At 44.5% G+C, this 26,938-nt stretch overlaps 1 protein-coding gene across 2 annotated transcripts; it reads right to left on the reverse strand.

Moving 5' to 3' along the window:
• Positions 1-435: 435 nt before the first annotated feature.
• Mapk6 (mitogen-activated protein kinase 6) lies at positions 436-22,260 on the reverse strand. Of its 2 annotated transcripts, none has more exons than XM_005073726.4 (6): positions 22,103-22,260; positions 9,871-11,047; positions 7,885-8,029; positions 5,836-6,000; positions 4,260-4,461; positions 436-2,649 (listed from the first exon to the last, which is right to left on the reverse strand). In XM_005073726.4, the coding sequence occupies exons 2-6, from the start codon at positions 10,423-10,425 to the stop codon at positions 1,548-1,550; spliced, it is 2,169 nt and encodes a 722-aa protein (XP_005073783.2). In that variant the 5' UTR covers positions 10,426-11,047; positions 22,103-22,260; the 3' UTR covers positions 436-1,547. The 2 variants fall into 2 exon arrangements, with proteins under 2 accessions (XP_005073783.2, XP_005073784.2); XM_005073727.4 differs by lacking the exon at positions 22,103-22,260 and adding an exon at positions 21,436-21,835.
• Positions 22,261-26,938: the final 4,678 nt, after the last annotated feature.

Below are 26,938 nucleotides of genomic sequence, written 5' to 3' on the forward strand. Positions count from 1 at the left end.
TACAGACATGTGCTCGTGAGAGTCAGGCATATAGCATCATGCCCAGCTTCCAGGATCAATTCTTAAAGGGAAGGTGATCTACTGAGAGCAGATATATGCAGGTTTCTCTGCACAGTTCAACGTTTTACCAGGCTGTAAGCAGCTTTGAGATACATAAAGGTTTATCCCATTTGAATGTGAATGAATGGCCTCTTAGAGTATTTCCGTTAAGGATGACTAAGCTTTTGACCCTGCAATATTATCTTCTATAAATGTTGGACACGGGCAGCAGAATGGACACACCTGGTGTTAACTTCCCTTGTGAAGAGTAAAACAGGAGCCCTACCTGCTGGTCATCTTGTCTTTTTCCGTCAAACAGGATAACCAAAGAGACAGACAGGATTCAGCAAAATAAAGCAGATGAAACAAACTCTAAAAGACTGAGAAGTGACATGCTACATTTAACCTAATTTTATTCATGCTTGCCTAGGGATGGGGAATAGATCATTCAATAAAAACATACAGTAAAAATGGGGAGGGGGAGGCTTATCATGTACAATGTTTAAACTACAATAATGATGTACCTTAATTACTTCCATGCACACAAGTCTAACATTACAAGTTTTTAAAAAATAAACACAATTAAGACTTCTAGGAGCATTTTATAATAAATTCCTAATTTTTCTTTGTAGATAGATCAAGCACCTCCAAAATACAGATTCCTATACACAGTGAGTACTTTACTTAACGTACATGGACAGCTCAGGACAAGCCGACATCAAGTCATCAGCTTGGCAGGCAACAAACCACAGAGCCAAATGGAAAAAGGGCAGTTGCAAATAAACTTAAAACTAAGTTAACTTTTATAATTAAATACAGAAAATATACTGATTTGCTAAAAATAAATAAGATGTGATGTATTTAACACTTCACTATAAAGAATGAATACCAGGACATTTATAAATGGTGAATGAGTCTCAATAGTTTACTACGATAAACGCTGGCTAGATAGAAGTGCATATGCCGTGGAGCACTATGGGTGGTTTATGTTTCGCCACATACTTTTGTTACCTTGAGGTAGATAACACATGTGTACCAAATTCGGCATTCGTTTTCAGTTGCTGCTGGTATCATGTGTCTTAAGAAATGTGTACAGTATGAAAAACTTGAAAATACTAATGAATGAAAAATGTTTCAGGAAAAAAATAGATCTTTTCATGCAATTATGTACAGTCTCACTGTGTAAGTTTCAAGGCAAGGTTTTGTTTCCTGTAAAGCAGGCCAGCGGTCTTGAGAATGTCTATTCACCCTAGCGCATCTTGTCTCCTCCTGTACTACATTGTTTTGCTCTATTCTTTGTGTATGTGTGCAAATGACATGCCAGTTCAAATGAAAACTAACTCACATGTAGGAAAAAAGTCTGCATTTTACAAACTGAGAACCAAGAAAAAAATCCTTGCAAATTAATGACACCTTCTGATTCAAGTAAAAAAAATGACTTAAAACATTAGTGATAAAAAAGACACAACACATTTCATGAAGAACAAAGAGAAATGTCTGCTGAGTGTTTAGTTCAGATGTTTCAGAATGCTGCTGTATGTCTTGTGAGGGATTTGAGGGGAAGATTTCATAGTGGAAGGTGTTAACGTGGCCTGGATAGACCTGAGTGGGGACCCCACTGGACTGTGGAACTGCGGGGTGCCTGTGGACTCTAGCTGCTTGTTCAGGAGGATCTCCCCATTGCCGTTCAGAAGCCCTGCCTCACGTCCTCTCTCCCCACGCTTCCCTTCCTCGACTGGCTCAGTTCCTAGCATTTCAGAATCTTCCTTCCTGCTAAAGAACTTGTCCAAATAGCTGGTGTATGTGCTCTCCTTCTCCACGTGCTCATCCTTCCTGACCTCACAACAGAACTGACTGATGAGGAAACACTCCTCTCCACCGCTCACAAACTGGCTGTCCCAAGAAGACTGATACAAGGCTTCCAACTGAGCCAAATTAGCCATTCCCTTTTCTTGCTTCTCCCGGCTCACTGACTTGGATATCAAGCTTTTCAAGTCTAGCTGGGACACTGAGCTATTCAAGTCATTTAACTTGTCAACAACGTCAGTAGGCTCATGCTGGGAACTAAGCTGAATAGTTCCTGCAATGAAAGAGTCAAAATCAAAACCCTGGCTCTTCTCCCTTTCCTTCTCTGCCAGTTGCTGGGACGCTTCCTCCAGCGCTATCTGCGCTTTGACCAATCCGTTCCTCTCACACTTTGACTTGCCTTTCTTATCGGATTTTTCTTTACTTTGTTCTTTCCAGTTGGAAAGATCTATAATAAGTTTGGGCTCATAGTAATGGTTAACTTCACTCTCCCTCCACACCAAGTTATCTAAGTATGACGATGACCTTGTTTTGTAGTTACAGGTGTGGCTACACTCCAGATCACAGTACTTGTTCTCGTGGTGATCCGGGTACTGCCAGCAAGGCTCGGCAGAATAGCTAGTGTCAAAGGCGGGATCCTCCAGATACTTCTCTCGGTCTCCATCCAAGTATTTTCGAGGATCAACTTGAACTTCTTCTTCATCGGTGACATCAGACAGAGCTCTTGGGTCAAGCTGAACCTCATCGATATCAAAGTTGTTATGAATAGGCCAGTCATGCTCTGAGAACTGACAATCATGATACCTGAAGAAAACAGACATTACTCCATGTGATTTGATTTTCAAATGCACAGTGTACTCTCTGTGGAAGGACTGAGTGCTTTTCGTTTGGCTTAGTTTTTAAGAGAGTCCCACTATATAGCCAGGTTAACCTCACACGCATGATCATCCTGTCTCAACCTCCCAGTACCAAACCAGATCAGAGGTGGATGCTGCCTCATCCAGCTGAGTGTAAAAGCTGTGCAGGGTTTGTGGCAGTAACAGAAGAGAAGGCGAGGAGCAGTCCCTCCTGCCAGAATTTATCATCACCATCTGGAAGCTGTGCTACTAATTAAAACACCAGAAGGCAGCATGTGGTGATTGCCAGCAGAGTACCAAATTTCAAAAGGAAGTCGGGTCTTCCATTTTTAAGCAAGATGGGTTGCCACTTCCCCCTCACCTCCTTTGCTCTCCATTCTATTCTAGTCTCACGCACAGGTAACTTTCTAGGAGACTGGCACATCTGTAATTTAATTCCTCCAGTTTCATATTAACACTTTATGCCCAAAATCTGTATATCTAACTGTGGGCAGGTATTTTCCCAATCTTGGTTCCACTGGTAATAAGGTAGCTGATAATGGAGACAGCTTTCTGGAATCTATCATCATCGGAGTGTGCTGTTTCTGCTTACTGACACAGCACAGCAAGGCAACTAGACTACACCCAAAGGGAAGCAGACTGACACACTGACAGAGGTTGGAGAACAGAAGGAGTCAAAGGAGACTTAAGTGTACTTAGGAGAATGCACAGGTCAGAAAATAGCAGGGTAAATGAGAACTGTATTTGGGGGACAGATTAAATACTTCTGGCATCGCCCTACAGCCAGGGCAGCTCTACCTCTCCAGCCTCCAGGCAGGTGCCACTAGGTTCAGCTTAACTGTTTCTTTCAAAACACAGAAACATCTCAGTCCTGGATACACACCACATTCCTGAAGACCTTGACTCTGCTGGGTGGTATAAGCTAGCAGGGTTGCACAGCTATACCCCCCCACACACCCCCAGAAAGTTAGAAATACAGAGGCGGCTGAAGAAAGCTGTGCCTCACTTAGTCAATGTGACCACTCTGTTCACAGCTTGTAGCTCAGACATGCCCTTCACTGAACCTAGTCTAAGCTTTTATTCATTTGGAAAACAAATTCAACTGTCACACGCACAGGAAGGAATCAAAGAAACTTTCTACTCCAACACGGAGTCACCTTAACAGGTAAGGTTTGGCCTTGAGATGCAGGGAAAAGTTCATGTTTATCACCAACGCCTTGGGTTTTATCCTCAAGATGAGAAACATTAGGTGTGTGATGAAAATTATTTTTAGAAAATGACTTTATAAAATTAGTTTTAAATCATTCAGATTTTCAACCATCTTAAATTTTTAATTAGCATGCCTTACCGACTGCTTAAGACAGCACTGCTCTCCTCATTTCCTCACCAGTACCTCAGGCTGAATTCCACACAAGCCAGTCAAAGACAGTGACTTAGCATAAACCCCAAAGGCATCACTATTAAAATGTTAAGACGTCTATAAACATAAGCCTACAGCATACAACATATGGTCCACTGAAATTCAATAAATGTTTTTCTAACTGAGGATGAATTTACCTTTCCCAGTTATAAATGTGACTATGTGTTTCATCCATAAGCAAAATATCGTCAACTTCATCTTCTATGTGAAAAGGATGGTTTGAAATTGGCTCATCCGTTGGAAAAGAATAAATGCTCATGTAGGGATGGGAAAGCGCTTCCTCTGCTGTCAGCCGGTCCATGGGGCTGAACGTCAGAATCTGTTCCAGGAAATCCAGTGCTAAAGGAAAGAGGGAAGGTTTACAGTCTGTTCACCTGAAGAAAAACTGAAAAGGCTAGTTTCTTTTAATACAATGTGTCTAATGGTGGTGCACATTTTTTTTTAGGGGGGAGGCTTTTTTGAGACAGGGTTTCTCTGTGTAGCCCTGGGTGTCCTAGAACTAAGAAATCCACTTGCCTCTGCCTCTCAAGTGCTGGGATTAAAGGTGAGAGTCTGACTACATGATTCTGACACTTTGATGTATGTTACCATCGTGTGCATATACAGAAGTGTACATACTCAGTATTATGCTGGAGGTCATGCTGAGCATGCTAGGCAATTGGTCTATTACTGAGCCAAACACTCAGGTCTAAGTATTTCTCCCTTTTCTTGAGAAAAGGTTACCTTATTAGAGAGAACTATGAAAGTTGAAGACTTTTGACCAAGCACGTCACTCCACTGAGATGAGAAATGAACTATCTTAGTAGTTGATGTAAAAACTTCAATATTCAAGACTGCACAAACTCTTTCCCAATACGAATCCACAAACTCTTACATGTTTTGCTCATTTGGATTAATACATGGGCAAGCACTATTTTTGCTTGCATTTTGCTCTCTTCCTTGCCATGAAGATCTCTGCCTTCTGATGCAATTCTTTTTCCTATCTAAATTTTAGCCAGTGGGATGGCTCAGGGGGGTAAAGATGCTTGCTGCTAAGCCCACCAACCCAAGCTTGGTCCCCTGGAGTGCTTTGGTGAAAGCTGACTACCTATTCTTGCAAACTGTCCTCTGACCTCTACATGTGCACCTCTGCATTCAAGTGCTGGCTTGCTTTTATTTTAGAATATGGATGTCTGTGTGTGGCGTGCATGCCTGATGCCCATGGAAGTCAGAAGAAAAGGCATCAGGTCTCTTGAAACTGATGTTACTGACAGTTATGAGCCACCATGTGTGGGTGCTAGAAATTGAACCTGGATCCTCTGGGAGAACAGCCAGTGCTATTAACCAGTAACTCATCTCTACAGGCCCATAAAATTATTTTAATACAGAAAATTATGAGTCATTCATAAGCATACCTGATTAGTGTCTAACACTCACAGACCTCCACTGTAGCTAATTGAGAACCAGATATTTGGTATGCTTACCCACAGTATGTGGGAAGATAAACTGGAAAATAGGATTAGAATCAAGATGGGGTATGTTTTCCAAACTCTAGGAAAGCAAAGAAATAGACTATAGTTCAGGGACCAGGGCAAGAGGGAAATGCCAGAGTTAAAGGACTGAGTTTACCTGAAATCCTACAGACTCTTGGAAAAGAACACAAACCTCAAGATGGAAACAGGCCCAAGCCTCCACACTCCACAGAGATTGACAGCTACTGTCAAGTCACGATACCTTCTCGACTAATTCCCGGAAGCAGCTGAGTTAGCGGTTTGTGTGGCTCAGTCATGTCATTTCTAATGTAAACTGGAATCACACTGAGAAGCTCCTGACGATCCTCCTCATGCACAACAGGAATAGATTCTAAGATCAGCTGCATCTGTTCAAGTTCATGTGCACCTGAGTGAAATCCAGACACCAGAGTGTAAACAAATCACCGCCCACAGTGCCCATTGCCCAGCAATAAGTCCATCTACAGATTCTTCGATTGCCTTCCTTTCAAGAAGTCAACACTATTCTGCACTGAGTCTGAGTTGTCCCTGGTGACCTGCTTTTAAGCATGAGGCTGAAACGACAGTGTACAAGTTCTGAGGAAATTCACAAGGTAGTTCATGTTGATGGTCAGCTCATTTTTTTTTTTTTTTTACGATAAAGGTGTCTTAGCATTCACTTCATAAATAAAAACCTCACAACTGGACATCCACAAGCAAAGTTATGAAATTGGACCCCTTCCCTCATATCACACACACAATCAACCCCAAACAAACCCTTATCTAAATATAAAAAGCTAAAACTATAAAATGTTTCAAGAAAGACATGGGAGTAAATATTGTGACCTTAAAGTAGAGAACGGTTTCTCAGATACGCTATGCTAACAAAAGACAGATCAGCTGGCCTTCAACAGAACTAAATGTTCTATGCTTCAAAAGACAGTTATAAAAGGAAAAGACACACTGCACACAGTATGGGAGAAAACATAAATTATGTCTGATAGATTCCATGTCCACAGTGTATAAAAAATTCTTTAAAATACAAAAGGCAATCCAATTTAAAGTAAACAAAGGACCTGGATGTCCTATAAAGAATTAAAAAGGCCAACAAGAGACTGGGCATTGTGGCTGACACTTGTAATTCTAGCAGCTGGAAGACTGAGGCAGGAAGTCTACCTCATGAGTTCAAGGCTAACCTGAGCTACGGTGTAAGATCCTATACTTACAAACAAGAGGTCGGTAAGCACACCGAGATACCCCCCTTTCATTTGTTTTCACATCCGCCAGGATGATCACACACTCAACAAACAACACTTTAAAGTGCTGGTGACAATGTAAACAGAACCTTCATCCATCCTCGGTTAACTGGAGAATGTACAACACATCTGCTTTAGAAAACGGTCTTGCCTCCAAAAATTCAACCTAGGTTACCATGTATCACATGGTACATTCACAGCAGTATTGTTCATAAGAGCCAAAAAGTAAAAACCCAACCATGGAAAAACAAAATATGGCCTGTATCATACAGGGAATATCTGGCATATGCCGAGTGAAATACAGGTATAGCATGATTAAACCTCTAAAATACTGCCATGAAAAAGCAGCCTGTCACAAGAGCCAGATACGTGGTTTCATCCACGTGGAATGTCCAATCCACAGACAGAAAGTGGATGAGTGGATGCAGGAGCTGGGGAAAGGGAAATAACTACTGTCAGAGGGTTATCTTCAGAAAACGGAGAAGTTCTAGAATCAGACATAACCCCATATATTTATAAACACACCAACTACACACTTCATTTTCTGCAGTGCTGGGTTTTGACCCAGAGGTCCATGAATGCTAGGCAGGTACGCTAACACTGAGCCACATCTTAGTGTGTGATTTTTTCCCTCGTCTTTTAAGGGATACTGTGAAGACACCCCCACTGTCCAAAGGAAACCTGGAGAAGGGGACAACAGAAATCTGTAGGATTTTCAACAGTTAAGTTTACCAGGAAATGACTGATGCAATGCAGACATAACCTAACACAGATCGCTGACAAAGAGTCTGGATCCACAAACACTCAAGTTTAGAAATAAGCTGGCATATAATAAAACACCAGAGTTCTAACTAAACGCTAGAGCTATTTAATGACTATGTGAATACATTTTCTCATTTCTTAAGTAATATAAACACTGTTTTATCTTGCATTTGAATATTCCAGACTATATTAAGTTCTCTGAAATCTTACATAACCTTGCCTTAGAGAGAAACGCAAAATGACTTCTGGTATGATTTTCCCCACATAACACTGACCTGCAAAGAGGGTTTTACCAGTCAGCATTTCAGCAAAGATGCAGCCCGCAGCCCACATGTCAATGGCTTTAGTATAATTATTAGGAGAAAGTAAAAGTCGTGGAGATCTGTACCATTTGGTAACCAATCCTTCAGAAAGATGACCCTGGAAAAGAAACACCAAACAGATTTCAACAACAACACACTCATCCTCCAAAACCTGTAAAATTTTCAATTATTGTTGATTTCTAAGCCCATTTTCAAGGCTCTTACCATCCAGAGGCCACAACATTCCCTTAAGAGATGACTGTCACCATAAGGTCTTAATGCCAACTCTAGGCCAAATTCAACTTGTTTCAGAAGAGAATTAAGTTCTCATTCCAAGCTTTCATATAACTAAGGAGCAGAGGGAAAGGTGGGGGAGAGAGAGCTGTAGCTCCCTGTTATCCAGCAATTCTCCCCATCACATCCCACTCCTAACCAGTGTCCACATGGCCTTGCCCCCCCTCTCACAATACAGACACTGTACTGGTGGATACTGTTTTGCAGGTCAGAGAACTGGACAGACCATGAGTCTGCCTAAGGACACACCTAGGTGATTCCAGGGATGTCAAGGAAAGGTGTAGGTGTGGCTCCTTCCAGTGCTCTGTCCATGCCTCACTGTGCTCAGCAGGGACTTGACCTCTACCTTAAAAGTTGTTTATTAATCTATGTGGGTGAGGGAGGAGGAGGGGAGCCAGCAACCACACACCACAGTGGAAGTGCCGAGGTCAGAGAACAGCTTGGAAGAATCCATTCTTTTCTACAGTGTGGGTTCCAAGGACTGAACTAGGTTATCATGCTTGCTGCAAGGCCTTTTTGCTGAGCCGTCTCAATTGCTCCCCCTCTCCTTTTTGTGCCCGGAGTGAAGATAACCAGTACGACAACATGCCTGGATGAAGATTTGTTTGTTTCAGACATTGGCTGTGAAATGCCTAGTAATAGAACTTGCTTTCAGGGGCTCTTTGTCACCAAATCAGTTCTACTTTAACATTTTACTTATTTTACTGAAACAGAGTCTTACTGTATAGCCCTAGCTGGACTGATTTACCCATCTCTGCCTCCTGAGCACTGGAATTAAAGGTATGTACAACCATGCCCAGATCTCTTTTGTATTTTAACTTTTATATTTTAAACATCAAGATTCTACCCAAGATTTCAATTTAGAATCAAAAGGTCTGAGTTCTCCTGGAAAGACACTATTAAGTTCTTATATAAAACAAAGTTGTTTATAAAGGGAACTTGTATGAAGTGAATCCTTTTGTCTGCACTTAATTGCCAGATGTTCATGAAAATTTAAATTTCAAACTAAATTCCATTTAAATGAGGTATAACTATAGTACAGTATAAGAGTAGTATAGCCTCATCAAAAGGACAAGATAATTTAAAAGTTGAGAAAGCTTCTCCTCTCACCTTCAAACAGGACACCAGACCCAAACATAAAAATATATTTTACTTTGAAATAACTAAATAAGAATTTCAATTACAGTAAGTAACTCTACAGGGCAGCACATGCTTGGAATCCCAGTAAGGCTGTAGATACTGAGTTTGAGGTTAGCCTAAACAATACACTAGAGTCCTGGGCAGCCTGATTACATAGCTAGACCCAGTGTCAAAAAACAAAAAAGGCCAGGCCGTGGTGGCACACACCTTTAGTCCCTGCACACAGAAGGCAAAGAAGGTGGATCTCTTTTGAGTTCAAGGCTAGCCTTGTCTACTGAGCTAGTTCCAGGTTAGCCAAAACTACACAAATCCTATCTCAAAAAACTAAAAAATAACTAAAAAAAAAAAGTTGTACACTTCAAAACTTTACTACTAACACAGCCATCCACTCTGAGGGAACTGCGTATAACTAGGATTCCTCTTCGCCTGCAGTTCAAACTCTGGAGGTTGTAAACGCAAGCAGACCTGCATCAGTCAGAAAAAGACACCGGTTTAGAGGTTGGGCAGAGACAGCTTTCCACATACCTTGTGGGAATAATGAGGATCCATGATCCGTGCCAGACCAAAGTCACCTATCTTCAGCACCAAGTCTTCAGTGTTAATGAAAAGATTAGCTGGCTTGAGATCTCTGTGCAGTACGTTTGCAGAATGGATATACTTGAGCCCTCGTAGCAGCTGATACATGAAAAGCCTGGCATGCTCTTCCAGTAAAGGGCCCTGCTCCAGCACGTTTGCCAAGTCCGTCTCCATGTACTCCTGAACAATGTAGACACTGTTTAGCTCAGTGAGAGAGCCCACATCGTCTGTTAACTGGCTTCCACTGGGACCAAGAATCTCAAACACTTTCACAATGTTATCATGGTCAAGTCTTCTAATAATTTTGATTTCACGGAGAGCATGTTTGACGCTCTGGGGATCGGTGAGGACAATTTTCTTGATGGCTACTCTTTTGTCACAGTCATTGTCTACAGCAGAAAAAACCAAGCCATTGCCTCCACAGCCCAATGGTTTTAAGTCCATGTACCTAGAGCCTAGATCAAAACCATGAATGTTCATGAGACTTTCAAATTTCTCTGCCATTTTGAAACCCTTACAGTAATTGCCTTTTCCTTTCAAACTGTTGAACTTGTGTAAACAAGGAAGAAAACTGGCATCAAAAGGAAAGATCTCTCAAAAAGGGAGAAAAACAATTCCGTTTCCACAGCACGATGGTTTCTTGATGTTCATTGCAGACGCCAACCAGGCCCGCTGAGTTCCCCTCAGACTTAAAGCTCAAAAATCTCTATTCATACTGAGAATTAGAAAGATTGCAGTGCTCATAGTTCAAGAAAGGGCAGCAACTCTGCAGACATTTAAAGAAAACACTCAAGAAACTCAAACGGAATGAAATGACATACTATGCACTCAGATCTACTATGCTAACCGACTTAACATGGGACAAAACTGTGAATAAATATGCACTCGGCAGGCCTCCGTGGACATCCTCTCACAGTGCAGATACATTCAGTGTTGGACTGGTCCTGAGCAGCATCCTAAGGCGCTGGGAAGCACTGGTTCCCTTTGCTTCCTCTCTTCCTTTGTTGCTGTGTTTCAACAGGAAGCCCTGGTGATGGTGGCTGACAGTATCTTTTGTTAGTGATCAGGTGGCTCCAGCTCACCACAGTCACAATCAAAGCTACCGTCCATCTTACTCTGATACAACCTGAGCGGAAAGACAGGAGGAGAGAAGTCACCAGAGAGGAAACACTTTGCATCTGTACAAGGCAGTAGAGGACTACAGCAGGCATGGTGGCACACGCCTGTAATCTGGAGAGGCTGAGGTAAGAGGATTGTTGGGAGTTCAGGACAGCCTGGGCCGCGAAGTATCTCTGTATCTGTCTGTCTGTCTCCCACACTTGGTCAAGTAATTCAGAACTCACAGCACTAAATTCTCTGAAACAGGCTCATCAGGTTGGCATTTCTGTGAGTAAGGGGCTCGATATGCAAACACTGAGACCTAAGTTCAAATCCCCAGGCCTCACCTAGAACGCTTGTAACCCAGCATTGTGTACAGTGGGTCAGGAGGACCACTGGACCCTGTTTCAGGGATATAAGTCTAAGAATGATAGAGCAGGATACCTAGCATCCTCTTCTGGCCTCGGCACTCACACAGGCATGTGCCACCAAAGTCTAGCAGCACAGGATGAACTTGAAAAACACACTCTTAAGCTGGTGAAAGAGTAAGTGCCGGCAGCTCACTCAGGAGACTGAACCACTGACTGCCAGGGAAATCCAACTATCTTCACATTTCCAACCAGAAACACTTTGGGTGGGGGTCGCCTGCACACATCTATGCATAGTATATGCCGCCATGCCTGCCTTTTACACGGGTCTGAGGGTGAGTTAGCTTCCCATGCTTACACTTTACTTACACGATCTCCACAGGCCTGAAAAAATACTTTAATTTTCCATTCACATTATGTGTGAGGAGGAATGCAAAAAAAGAAAAAACAACACAATATTGATATAGTACTGGCAGAAGTTTAAAGTAGTAACAGAAAGCAGGGCATGGTAGTTCACACTTGTAATCCCAACACTCAGGAGACAGAGGCAGATGGATCTCTTCAGAGTTCAAAGCCAGCCTCGTTTAAACAGCAAGTTCAGTCCATCCAGGGCTACTGTAAAGTGAGACTGTCTCAGAAAGTAAAAATTAAATAAATACAATTTTATTTAAAAGAACTTTAAAGTAACACGGCATAAACACATGAAGGAAGGAACGAAAAGGTAACATATCCTTGGACCCAACTATTCTTCCTTCAGGCAAACTCCTAGAGAAATGCTTGCTAACAAACACACTAATGCTTTCTCTTTATGTTGATGGGTTTTTGTTTATTTGGGGTTGGGGGAGGGGTGATGCCCCCATTCTATAGAAACTGGATATTCTGTTCTAACTGGCCTGGACTGTATCAGAAAGAACTTAGTGTGAAAGTTTCCATCTGAGCTAATAGCCTTAAAGGCAGAGGTAGTGCACACTCACACCGTCTTGCAAGCACACTGCAGCTTCTCAGGGTGAAGTGCCCATCCAGCCCATCCAGCCTGTTCACACACAGCCTGAAAGGCTCTTCTTACTCACTTGGCTCTTCTCCAGAGTCAGGTGAGTAGTCTGGGTTAACTGGAACTCAGCCAGCTGCTTTGGGAAGGGACAGGTTGAGTTCTACTCTGTACCCTAAGCCTGGCACAATTGTGCTGTTATCAAACTCACTCTTGTCTGTGACCATACCTCAGACTTTCTGTTCCCAGGGCACAGAAGGCCACTTTAGCTAGCTGCCCACAGGCACTTTGCTTCTCAGGTAGGGGGCCCTTTCAGGATCTAGACCTCAAGAAGGCCAGTGGTGCAACCCAATACTGGGTGAATCATCTCAGGAAGCCGAGAAAAAAAACAACATATAAATGCCAAGGCCTAAGAGCCTCGTTTCATACATTCATATCAGTAACTACTTAGCTACCCTTCATTCCATCATCCTTCTTTCTGGCCAGGACTTCTTGGGGATGGGGAATAGAAAGCCTCATTATGTAGCTCTGCTGTCCTGGAACTCACTATGTATACCAGGCTGGCTTTGAACTCACAGAGTGCTGGAATTAAAGTTCTGTACCACCACACCTGACTCAAGACTGTTTCTAAGATGCCACATTGACCTAACATTAAAGAAACACCAGAAGGAACAGGACTGTGGAACATTTGAGCACTCTTCTCCAGAAACCTCTGGATGTCTAAGGATCCCCACCAGATTTCTACAGCAGTCAGGATAGGCCAGATAATTCCCAAAACCGGGTGACTTACTCTAAGTCACAAGAGTTGTTCTCTAAGCTGGTGAAGACATCACCTTTACCACTAATACTCGTGTACAGAAGGATCTACGCTAGCATCTACAGCCTTCCTGTTCCCACGACACATTTACCGACCTATTACAGGCAGGTCAGTCTCACAGACACATCCAAAGGAATTGAGGAAGTGCTACCCCAACCAGGACCCAGAAGCACAGAGAACCAAGACATTAACAGTTCTAAGAGTCTGTGTCTGCTCTTATTTCATCAGACACATGTGTCAGGCACTGTCTTGAGGCATTAAGGTATCATGGAAACAAGAGTAACAATCTGGTTTCAGTCCTGACTCAGTCTGGAGTCTGAGCACTTCCCTCCTGCTCACTGTTTCCTACTTCATTTCTCTTCTCTTACAGCGTTCTTATTTTCCCCAAGGTTATTCTTCTCATCCTCTATTCTGCCTCTCCCATGACACCATCCCTCTCCACTTACGGTGGCTGTCTGCTTTAAATCAAAAGGTTTGAGACTAAGCAGTTAATACTAGCATTTTCTGGGCACAGAATCTGGCTGTTACTAGGTGCTCTATTAAATGATACAGAATGAATAAAACAGCAGTCAGACCTCCACACATGGTGATCCGAGCAGGGTCTATGGCACTGAGGCCACACTCCACAAACTACAGGTGAGACTGTCCACTGCTGGCCTGTAGCTAAGCCTGATCGGGATATAGGACCTCACAAGCTTGTACTCCCAGCTACTCAGGAGGCCGAGGCTCAGTAGTTCAAGGCCAGTTTGAGCAAGAAAACCTGTCTGAAAAAGTTTTAAAAAACAGTGAAGTATGGTTCTGTAGCAGAGCCCTTGTCAAGCACTCAGGAAGTCCTAAAGTTGATTCCTATCCTTAACTTCAGTCCCAGGGGATCTAACACATTCTTCTCACCTCCAGCCACCATGTACATACATTCAAGAAAAAAGGCTCATACATATAAGTAAATAAAAATCTTTAAAAAAAATCCATTAAGACATCAAATCTCGCCAGGTGGTGGTGCACGCCTTTAATCCTTTAATCCCGGCAAAAGCAGGTGGATCTCTGTGAGTTTGAGGCCAACCTGGTCTACAGATCGAGTTCCAGGACAGGCAGAGCTAGAGAGAGAAACCCTGTCTCAAAAATAAGAAAGAAAATGCCAATCCCTTCAGAAGAGAAGATACCATGCCTGCTCTTGTGCCTGGCAACAGAGCAGAGAACACGGAATTCCACTGACAGGGTTAAGGAGGACTCAAACTTCTAAGAACAGTGTCAGGGCTGCATGTGAAGCCCTGAAGGCTTCCTGCACATCCCGCTCACCGGCCCTTTTCTAGTGGTCTCTAGTGAGTACAAAGACGGGCAAGTCAGCGGTGGTGCCACACTCACCTCTATCTAATTCCCGACCTCAACGAGGCACAAAAGGATGACAGCTGTAAGTGACACCACCAGGGCTACACATGGAGACTGCAAAATAGAAGAGCTAGAAACCCGCCATTCCCAAGGCAGCTGCCCCCTGAAAGTGGGGCCAAGACAGGAAGCTACGATAAATGCCTCTGCAGGATTCCACATCTTCACAGCAACAATGCATGTTCTCCTATGAGCCAAGAAAACACCGGACTGCACTGGAAAGCCGGGAGCCAGGCTGAAGCAAAGACCTCCAAGGTTTGGTAAACTAAGGGGACTTCAGAAATACACATCAGGACATTTTCAAAATCAATTAAAACAACACAAAAGCAAAACAAAACCATCAACCCTCTCTCTCTCCAGACCAGCTTTTAAAGCCAATCAGAAGAAAGAAACGAAGTATGTCTCAGGGAAGAAAAGAAGACTGAGGTCATCACTAGGAAGGAAACCAGCAGTCTGAAGAAAGGCAGAGAAGCAAGGCTGTTACCAGAGAAGAGTGTCAAAGACTTAAAGCATACTACAGTTCACAGGATTTTCCGTGATGATCTACCCAGATACTGCCCCACATGGTAGCTATAAGCCACAGACGGTGATCGAGTAACTAAAATATGACTGACTCCACTGAAAAATTCATCATTCATTCACTCACTCATTAACTCACTTATTTTTATGGTTCTAGAGATTGAACTCAAAGCTTTGTACATGCCAAGCATTTCATCACAGAGCTACACCCCTGTCCCCAACAATTAAAGGGGAATGGCTTTAATCCCAGTATGGGGTGGCAGACACAGGTGGATTTCTCTGAATTCCAGGCCTGGTTTACATAGTGACTTCCAGAACATCAAGGACAACATGAAGAGACCTTGTCTCAAAAATAACAAAGTTATTTTTTGGCTATAGGTACAGCTCAAAGATAAACTACTTAACCATGCACAAGGCCTTGGCTTCAACTTCTATAACCAAAATTTAAAAAAATTATTTAAATGCCTACATGTGGCCACCATATTGGACAATTCTACAGCACATTGGCATATTTAAAAAACAACCTAACAAAAAGATGAAACTCATGATGCAGGTAATAAAGAAGCCTTAGGAATCAGAGGCACAGAAATGTGGGGAGGCGGATATGGATGGATATGATGGAGAACGGGTAGATCGTGCATTTAGCCTGGTGAGAACCAAAACTCACAAGAATACAGGAGCCAAGCAGAAGGAAGGAACATTAACTCATAATTCACTCTGTATTTATCACATGCCAGGCATTTTCTAAGTGACAAACAGCTCATCTTACAAAGAACACCAATGCTTCCAAAGGTGAGGTCATCTCATTAGGTCACATGGACAGTAAAGTCTGATTCTGGAATCTGAATCTTCCCATTGCACATGATTTGTGTAACGTTTGCAGAGCAATGACCAAAATCCCCCAGAACAAGCTAAAGGAGGAATTATTTATTTTGACTCAATTTCAAAATATCATTCCAAGCCACGGCAGAGCAGGTGACTCATGGAGTGTAGTCTGGAGCCAGGGCAAAGAGTAACATCAAGGCTGTGCCCTTGATGACCTACTTCCTTCAAAGATGCCACCTCCCACTTTTAACCAGCTCCCAAAAATGCCACCAAATTGTAAGCCAATCAAGGGATTAAGTCACTGATCAAATCAGAATCCTCATGAACGTATCAGATGTATGCTTTAGTGATCTCCTGGCATCTCCTACTCTAGCTGAATTGCCAAGACCGACGACACATCTCTGATGAGAGCTTAAGACCTCTCAATTTCTGCACCTGCAAATAAGTACATGGCAGGTCCACCTACAGAACCAACAAACCGAGAAGGACTAGGCCAAGGGCAAGACTAGCAACCCTGACCGTAAAGTAACTCCGAAAACTTAATTCCTTTGTATTATTTTTGATCTAAGTAAAAGAAATAGTAAGAAATGTGCATGCATTCTTGCAACTTTCCAGCAGTCATTAAAAGAATATTCAGGCATAAAATAAGTTAGTTAAATACCTACCATCTCTTCAAATTTTACATGAGGGAAGAATTACCAAACTGAGACCCATTATTAAGTCGAGGATTAGCTAATTTCAAATTTAATAAAAATACCCAGGAATATAGTTCTGTTGGTAGACCATATGTCTAACACACAGGAAGCCCCAGTCTCAGTCCCAGCAACACAGAAAACCACACCTGTAATCGCAGATGGAAGCAGGGGACTGAGGCCAGCCAGAGCAACAGGGTGACTCTGAGGCCACTTGGACTATAACCTAAGGCTCTGTCACAAAAAAATGAAAACAAAGTGACTTCAAATCCTTTTTTTTTGTTTGTTTGTTTTTTTTTTGTTTTGTTTTGTTTTTCAAGACAGGGTTTCTCTGTATTGTTTTGGAGGCTGTCCTGGAACTCGATCAGTAGACCAGACTTGGTCTCAAACTCACAGAGATCCACCTGCCAAGTGGATTAAAGGTGTGCGCCACCACCGCTCGGCCTTCAAATACTTTTAATCCCAGCACTTGGGAGGCGGAGGCAGGTGGATCTCTGTGAGTTCCAGGCCAGTCTGGTCTACAGATCTAGTTCCTGGGCAGCGAAGACTATCTAGAGAAACCCTGCCTCAATAAACAAACAAGCAAAAAAATAAATTCTGTTTCTTAGGGGCATTGTCACTTGTCAAATACTTCATCTTCATCACTCTGGCTCACTGAGACCTCATTGGTCAGCAAAAAACAGAGTACTCCCTCATCACACAAGCTCTACCTAACAGTGATTATTTTCTCAACTTTACATTCACATTTTTCAGGAGGGCCAGGAGAAAACAATTCATAAGTCCTGGGTTTGCCAAACCATTCCCTGACTAGCTGAGGCCATTCATGTCTCTCTCAGCCAAATGGATGTGCATTCAAGTCACAATATTGCTAATTCGTAGCTTCCAATTCACTGGGTATGGATGAGCCAAGGGTCAGAACCTTTAACCAGTTCCCAAGTGATATGCCCTTAGAGCCTCAATTTACCTAACTGTCAAACTTTGTAGCTGGAGCAAAATGTTCATGCCACCCTTTCAAACACTCACATGCAGTTTTATGGTTGTAGACGTGGATTTCCTTGAAGTAAGTGTTGAGGTTCTTACATCCTAAAACCTTTTTATTTACTCCTTTTGTGTATATGACCGGCACATGTGAGTGCATTGGCCGTGGCATGCACGCAGAGGTCAGAGGACAACTCTGGATCAGTTTTCTCCTTTCCTCCTCACATGAAACTACTGCGATCCATCTCAGGTCCACCGGCTCACACAGCAAGCACCTTAACCTGCTGGGCCACCTCACCAAAGCAACATTCTAACAATTCTTTTTCTTTCCCTGTTTTTCTTTTCTTTATGTTTCTTGAGACAGTTTCTCTGTGAGGCAACCCTGGCTGGTCTAGAACTCACTCTATAGACCAGACTGGCCTTGAACTCATGGAGATCTGCCTGCCTCTGCTTCCCGGGTGCTGAGGTTAAAGGCGTGCACCACCACTTAAAAACAAAACACAGCCGGGCGTTGGTGGCACACTTTAATCCCAGCACTCGGGAGGCAGAGGCAGGCGGATCTCTGTGAGTTCGAGACCAGCCTGGACTACCAATCGAGTTCCAGGACAGCCTCCAAAGCCACAGAGAAACACTGTCTCAAAAAACCAAAACAAACAAACAAACAAACAAACAAAAACAAAACAAAACACAGACACACAACACAACAAACTCTAGCAGCCAAACCTAGTGTCACATGCCTGTAATTTCATGAGGCTAAACCAGAGGGATTAAGACATTTGCGGCAAGCCTGGGCTATGTAGGGAACCGTCTCAGCAAACAAAATTGGGAGGGGTACCTTTCAGGAAGACATACTACATTTTCCAAACACAATTCATGGAGCCTCTGGCATCAGCCCACAGGAGCAGCTCCCTGGCAATAAGCCATGGGTACAGTGACATCATTTTTATGTTTATAAAGTCTGAGTACTAAGCAATAAAACTGACCAAGACCCTGGTACTGCAGGCAGGTTATAGTGCAAGAGTCCACAAAACAGCGTGCTGGAGCCAGGAGAGGACTGTCAACAATGTCACAGAGAAGTGACTTTATAGGCATCTTCCTGGTTTCACAGGAGCCCTGAAGTAACACAGGCTGGCAGGAGCAGTGCAAATAAGGAACTGCCCACCTCACAAAGCAACACCTTAGAGAAAGCTTGTTAACACCTGAATTACGTACACCAGTTAATAACCTGCATTTAAAAAGCCCACATGCTCAATTTCTAATATGATGCTTTGAAAATCTCAATCCTTTTACATTTGTATGTTTGTGTCTCCTTTAGTGGATGATATTAAGTATGAATTAATCTAGGATACAATTTCAAAATGTCTCCAAAGATTCAATTCAAAGTAACACATTTTACTGCCCAGAAAACTTCCCAAGAAACTTTGAGAGAACGAATAGTCTGTAAGTAACAAATGAGGGAGGAGATTTTTATTTATGTACTCACTTTAGAAAACAGTATCTTCTATCTGTCTTGTTTCCCCTCAAAACGTTTTAGGCAGGTCTCACTATATAGCTCTGGCTGGGCTGGAAACCCTCCATGTAAACTGGCCTATCCTAAACTCACAGTCCTGCTGGTGAGTACACCTCCCCCCCATTCTTTCAATCATATTTTAAGCCAGTTAAATGATGGCCACGAAATATGTCCAAATATCTATTTTATCACCAAGCTTCAGCTTAAGTCCTAATTTGGAACTATTTATTCATTCAGTTTATCTCTTTAAAAACTACTGATTAAAAACAGTGCTAACAATGCTGGTTTCAACTTGTCTTCATTAAAATAGAAAATTCCCGGGGCTAGATCGATGGATGGCTCATCAGTTACAAGCACAGGCTACACTGGCTGCTCTTCCAGAAGACCCAGGTTTGATTCCTAGCACCCACACGGTAGCTCATAACCCTCTGAAACTCCAGTGCCAGGAGATCCTATGCCTTCTTCGGGCTTCTCTGAGGACACCAGGCAAATGGTTCATAGACATGCATACAAGCAAAACATCCATACCAATACAATAACTTTAAAATACAGAAAATGCACAAATATCACAAGAAAACACTAGGTATGTTTAACAGCTCCTACTAAATTCTGGTAGTATTTGTACAACACTCAAACCAGTATCTTCTAGATATTATAAAAATGACTTGTATATAATCAATAAAAACCAGTCCATTTCCAACAAGACTATAATGTACTGTCTGTCCTTTATAAATAACTTGCTAACAAATATCTTAATAGTAGTCAAAGACCTGTTAGTATCAAAAATTTCATTTCGGCAACTAACCAGCAACTGACTTTATCTTTTCTTTCAACAAATTTATACAATTGTTATCTGTAAGGTACTGGATATTCTTTTAAAAGGCAACTTAAGAAGCCATTACTTTAGGAGGGGGGGGACTATTCAGAGAAAAGAGAACTATGATATGATCAGAAACACTTTAGCCTATCCTGTTTTAAAAAGAAAGAAAAAGAAGCAAGTAAGCCACGTAGTAGCGGCAGTGGGCAGGGTGAATCATCACCCAGCTCGAAACTTGTAGCAGCACTTCTGAGCCTCCCCGCCCCCCCCCCCCCCGACCCCCAACCCCTTCACAAGGCACTGAGTCAGCCAGCCTTCCTATTTGGTCAGTCATGAATCCTCACGATGCCTACTGAACTTATGTACAATGCTATTTGGTCAGTCATGAGTTCTCGCGATGCCTACAGAACTTAGGTACAGTGCTGCAGCGTTCTCAGCGCCCCCACTTCTTTAAAACGGTCGCCTTAGAACAGCAAAATTAAATGTTCAAGTCAGTCTTCTCCAGATTCTTTTTTAATCTCCGAAAGTGGGCAGGCTACTTTTAATCCTCTTTTTGCAAATGACTAGATTCCAAAATACCCTCACATAGAAGGCTGATTTTAAACATTTTTTTCATCTTCAGTAATACTGAAGTGACAAAAGAGTCTGCTCAAACCTGCAAGCTTCGGAGATGACAATTACTGATTGGGACATCAGTAGGCAAGGCTTATGATCGAATTAGATTAACTAATACAACATATATGTTCAAGTACCCTACAAACAGGCTTTTAACTACAAAGCTAAAGATATTTTTCTTCCACCCAATTCAAAACTATTCCCAAACACCAAAACCTGCCCTTTCTAAGAAAACGCTACCGCCGGGGATAAAGGTGCACACGTGTTAAGCCTAGCAGGAAGCTGAGGCAGGAGAATCGTTTCTCAAAGCCTAGCTGAGACTACGTGGCAGCGTGGCGGGCGAGACCGTATCAACAAACAAACAACAAAAACCCTTTGAGGGCCGGATCCTCTTTAGTCCCTACATTCTTCTCTACTCAAATCATTCTTTCCAACTCAGTTCTCCAACGTTAAAGAGACAGAACGTGAAAAAACAGAATTTTACCAAAAGAAACACGCTAGAATAATCAACAACCAGACAATTAGTCTGAAGCTAGTTGCTCTTCGTTTGATGGCCTGTGAATGTTGTTCCCCCCGACAATCATCTGTAGCCATAAAAAGTTAATACTGCGACTGCCTCGGGACTCTTAGCAACGAACATGGGCTGTTCAAATACAGTAAAGAGACCTCCTAACTCCCCCTTACCAGGTCCCTCCGCTCGATCTTTCCAAACTTTCAAACCACAAAAAGGTAAAACACGGAAGCAATCTAAGGGAGCCTGCTGCACGCAGCTTCCCCAGGCACCTGAGCCGGAGAGTCCACGCCAGGCAGGAACAAAAGGCGACCGAAAGCCCTCGGCTCCACACAACTCCCAAGTCGGATTATAACAAGCTCCAAGTGAAGAGGCCTGTAACCGGTAACGTACGTTTTCATCTGGGTTGTTTTTCCGGATCACACCTTAACGTCCGGAAAGGTGACAGGAACCCTGTCTCAGGCCGGCCGCCGGCACCTCGTGGACCGCCAAGACACAAACTTGGGCGGACTTAGGGGCTGGAGCAGAGCGCCACGCAACGTGCCGGAGACTTTGCCCGGCCCGAGTCAGCTGAGGCCGAGTCACCCGGGCGGGCTGGGGGAGGAGACAGGAGAGCGTTAGGGAGGCAGCGAGCCAGGAAGGCAAACCTCCGCTGCCTCAAGCACTCCTGGACCACCGCCCTCGCCTGCGCGCTGGCGGGGGGACTCGAACCCGCGGAGCCGGGCGCGGGCGGCAGGGACTCGAACCCGCGCAACACAGCCTGGCGCAGGCAGCGGGGCCGGCCTGCCAAGCCCGCGGCCGGCTGCCCATCGAGGGGCGTGCCGGGTGGGAGGGGCGCGCCGGCCGCGCCGCCAGCCCCACGCGGGGACCCGGCCCTCGCAGCCGGCCGCGCCGCCCGGGCCGAGCGGGCACACGGAACAAAAGCGCCTTTGTTGAGCGGCGGCCGCCCGGAGGGTCACACACAATGGACGCGGGAGCCGGCGCCGCCGCCGGGCCCTCCCGCCGTTCCCTCCCGCGCCGGCCCGCACACGGGCACACACGCACACACAGAGACACTCACGGGACTCCTCCGACTCATCGAGAGAGTGCGGGGCCCGCGGACAGCCCCCAGGGTCGGCTCAGGTCTCCGGCTGTGCTGGCGGCAGCGGCGTCTCCGAGGCTCTCGCTTTGCCGCAGTCGCCGCCATGTAACCCCGACCCGCGAGAGAGGGCGCGGAGAGGAGGCGGGGCCTGGCGAAGGCACGCCCCCTCACGTCACAGGCTCACTCCACGGCGGCCCCGCCCCCTCCGGCCGGGGTTAGCACGCGCCGGAATTTCCAACGCCCGTGACTACGCGCGCCGCGGGGGCGGCGGGAGCTGCGGGAGCTGCACGCGGCCTGCTGGCGGGGATGCCCCGGCCTCAGCTGAACCACCGCGCAGAGGTGTCGCAACAAGTGACCCGGCAGGGCGAGGCTGTGAGCGGCAGCTGGGCCCCCGTCTGCTGGGACGAAGAGGCCGAGAGCAAACATGCTAGGCCAGGTGCTGCTGAGCAGATCAGCCCCGGGTGGTGTCGGGAGGCTCCTGGGATCGGTCCCCTGAGGGCTGTCTGGTGCTTCCGAAGCATCCGCTGTAACCCAGGAGGTGACTAGGTGAAGGGGCCTGAGAGAAGTGTGAGCAAAGACCCAGGCAGGAGAGTGGCTGGCTTGTTGAGGGAGCTGGGACCTGGCTTGTTAGCCCTAGGTAGTGAGAAAGATGGATCGCTGCCCTTCCAGTGCTTTGGGAAAATGTAAGTGTTTTGGAAGTTAGAGATGAAAAAACACAGGGCTTGCCTAGGAGCGGAGGCTCATGCAGGAGTTTCTCTGTGAGTTCGAGACCAGCCTACATAGTGAGTGCCAGAACAGGCTAGGCTACAAAATAGACCCTGTCTCAAGAAGAAAAAAAAAAAAAAAGGAGTTTGTTAGTGTACCCCTGAACTCCGGAGTGGACACGAGAAAGGTCAAGAGATGCAGATAATCCTTGTCTGCATAATGAGTTCAAAGCCAGCCCGGACTCACTGTCTCACAAAAAGAAAACGAGAAATTAGAAATTTGTTTAGCCCTTTTTATCAGTAATAATTGACCATCCTAAAGAAAGTCTGACACACAGCAGTCCATTTATCCACTGTTTGCAGCAAACCCCCTCAGAGATGAACAGTCACTTAGAGTTAAGAGCTTGAGATGAGCCTCCATATTTTCTAATACAGAGATACATTAAAATAATATACTTTATGAGACAGCGTCCCACTATAAAGCCCAGCCTGCCCTGGCACACCTAATCCTTCTGCCTTAGCTTCCCAGTGCTCGGCTTACAGGCTTAGGCTGCTGAGCCCTGCTCTATTATACTTAAAGCAGTACCATCTGAATGCCAGGTGTGTAAAGGAGAGGGCGAGTGATGCCGAGAGGACAAAGGTTTCCAGCACTGCGCTGTTCAATTCCACAGGCCCCGCCCCCCCACCCCCATTCTTCAGGGATGCCCCACTCCATCTTCCTATAATGTCTGGGCCCCTGTGGGTGGTGAGAATAAATAGCAAGCAGTATGCCTTCCCACACAAAAAGTTTATAATGTATCTTTTTTATTAAAGACCAAAATAAGTTACCGGTCAGGCAAAGACAAACTTACTGTTTTATAGCAGTCAAGGGAGTTCATGAAGTTAGGGTTTTGTAGCATCTTAAGAGAGGTCTGGGTGAGCTAGTTATAAGATTTGGGGGATTTGGTTTAAGGCAGTCTTTCAGCAAGGAGACTTAACAGGGAATGAGTGATGTAGCAGTTTAGGATGGGAAAGGGAAGAGTTTTGAAAGAGGCCTAGGAGAGTGTAATGTTGGGTAAACCCAGTAATCTTGCTGAGGAGGGAGGGGGCTGTTTACCTGGATGAGTTTGGTCGTTGTTGTAGCCTTTCAAAAAAAAAAAAGGCTTTGAGGAAGTCCCTGCCTGAAAGTGCAATAAAACATTTGCAAATTCATCTTCCTGGATGAGAATTTCTTGAAATTTGTCATGCGTACAAACCAGGTGTGGTGAACGCTTGCTATCGCAGCACTCTGCAGGCTGAGACAGGAGAATGTTGAGGTGAGGTCAACCTTGGGGTTCATAAGACTAGTCTGCAAGGCAGACAATCAGGCAAAGAGAGGATGGGGAGTGAAAATGACCAAAAGTCGTTGTATACATGAGTGAAACTGTCAAAGAATTTTTAGATGAAGATCATGTTTATATGCACAGCTGAATTGCATTCATGTTAATACAGCTGGGCTTAGTTCTTAATCCTGTTGTATGAGTGTAAACAGTCCAGTTCCACTAAGGTTTTGTTTTGAAGGGGTTGTTTTGAAACCATATCTGTCTGGGAGGCCCCAACTGGCCTCAAGTTGTTGATGTTCCACCTCAACCTCCCCGGTGCTCCTCCACACCTCCACACACAGCTGGTCCTTTCATGAATAGGGAAATCATTTTTGTGGGTCATGACCAGCAGATTTGATTACCAGAACGGCAAAAAACTGAAGAAGAGAATATCCCCTACAACAAAAAGGGTAACAGTGAGGCTTTCGGCTCTGTGTTACATTTCAGCAACTCAAAATACACCAAACATGAGTCAAGCCATCATTTTATATACTGCTGAGAATGGTAAAAACTAGGACCTGAGGGCTGGAGAGATGGCTTAGTGGTAAAGAGCGAGCCCTGTGTGCTCTTCCAGAGGATCCAGATTCAATTCCTGGCACCCACGTGGCAGCTCACAACCATCTGTACCTCTAGTTCCAAAGGATCTGACACTCTCTTCAGGCACATAGTGCACAGACACATGCAGAAAGAATACCTATTTACATAAAGTTAAAAAATCTCGCTGGGCATCTATGGTGCACACCTTTAACCCCAGCATTGGAGAGGCAAGAGGATCTCTGATCTGTACAGAGAAACCCTGTCTCAAAAAATGTTTAAAGTTAAAAAAAATTCTCAAAAGATAATTTAAAAGAGAAAAATAGCATTAGGAATTTTGAATAAAGTTTCAAGGTAGTCAAAAAGAAATCAGGGCAATAGAGAGAAATAGTTCAGAGGTTAAGAGCACAGGATGCTTTTCCGGAGGACCAGGGTTTGATTCCTAGGACCTGCATGGGCATTCACAGCCATCCATAACTCCATAACTCCAGCTCCAGGGGTTGTATCATCCTCCTTTGTTCACCACGGGCACCAGGAATGTATACGGTGCACAGACATACATGCAGCCAAAACATCCTTACACGTTTTTTTTTTAAACAATGGTATCAAGCCAGGCGGTGGTGGCCCACGCCTTTAATCCCAGCACTGGGGAGGCAGAGGCAGGCGGATCTCTGAGTTCGAGGCTGGGCTGGACTGACAGCCTCCAAAACAATACAGAGAAACCCTGTCTCATAAAAACCAAAGTGGTATCAAAGCTAGACAGACCTTTAATTCCAACGCCAGCTAAGCAGAAGCAGGAGGATTTCCCTGAGTTCTAGGCCAGCCTGGTCTACATAGCAAGTTGCAGGGCAGCCAAGGCTACCCTGCCTCAAAAAAGCAATAATAAAATCTTAACAGAATTTCTCATTTCTATGTTCTGATTTGAGAGCTGTTAAATAGAGGAAGAACGCAACATTGAACAGAAGGCATATACAGGCGTGTATATTGGATCACAGCAGGAAATGAATTTCTGTCTTTTGCTCACTATTGCCAGGAAAGTTTGAAAGCCATGGTTGTGGTGGAGGTGTGCGGGACATGAGCACAAGGTGAGCTGTGATGGAAGGAGCAGGTAGTGAGAGCTGGGGACATCAGGGGAAGCTCAACTTCAGGAGAGCATTTTACCCGGCCTCAACTTGATCAGGCAGTAGCAGAACAAAAGACATCCCAATGAAAGAACAGAATGTAAGAAGGTGTGCGTCTGCGGGCCACACTGTGGAGAACTAAAGGGCAGCAGACCTGAGGCAGCTGGCACCAGATGGAGACGAAGGCTTTGATCACCCTGCCAACGGTTCTAGAGTTCATGATGATGACATCAGGCCAGGATTATCAGTGATGGTGACCAGGACAGTGCATGTGTGGTGCTGCCCATAGAACCCAAGGTTTCTCAATACTAAGCAGGCCCTCTGCTACTAAACTACAGCCCCAGCCCGCACCTCATTGTTTGAATTGAAATGGTTGACATCCATAAGACCCTGAAAGGGTAGGAGAATCTATTGTTTCTGCCCAACTTACCCTATTCTGCTAATAATGGATGCTCAGAAAAGCCACACACAACTTAATTCTCTGCCATCCTGGCTTTCCTAGTAATTCCTGTTTGGAAGTCCAGCTGGTGAGATAAAGGAGCATGGGGTGAACACGGGGTAGAGACCGTACATGCACTGTATCTTACCACTCCCCTCATTAGAGCATTCTCCAGACCCACAAGCACTGATTTCTGGTGGAACCACAGCTATCATTCACAGCTGTGAGTTCGAGGGAATTGTACTGTCTGCAGATGAGTGAGTTGGGAGCTGACAGCTCCCAGAGGCCGTGTTTTCCAGTAAAACCAGAACTTGAAACACAAGCCATGCACTCTGCGATTCACAAGACTGAAATGTGGCGACATAGCCACTCTTGCTTTGTTCCCTGTGTTGAGGACACTTCTACCCAGTCCCTCCTTACACTTCAGAGACTCTTGGTAGAATGTCTGTATCAAGAGACAAAACAAAGCCGGGCGTTGGTGGCGCATGCCTTTAATCCCAGCACTCGGGAGGCAGAGGCAGGCGGATCTCTGTGAGATCGAGGCCAGGCTGGACCGACAACCTCCAAAACAGGGAAACTGTCTCGTAAAAACCAAAAAAAAAAAAAAAAAACCAAAAAAAAAAAACCAAAAAAAAAAAAAAAAAGAGAGAGAGAGAGAGAGAGACAAAACAATGAGG

This window comes from Mesocricetus auratus, unplaced genomic scaffold (genome assembly GCF_017639785.1).
Source record: "Mesocricetus auratus isolate SY011 unplaced genomic scaffold, BCM_Maur_2.0 Super-Scaffold_100691, whole genome shotgun sequence".
Classification (NCBI taxonomy): Eukaryota; Metazoa; Chordata; class Mammalia; order Rodentia; family Cricetidae; genus Mesocricetus; species Mesocricetus auratus.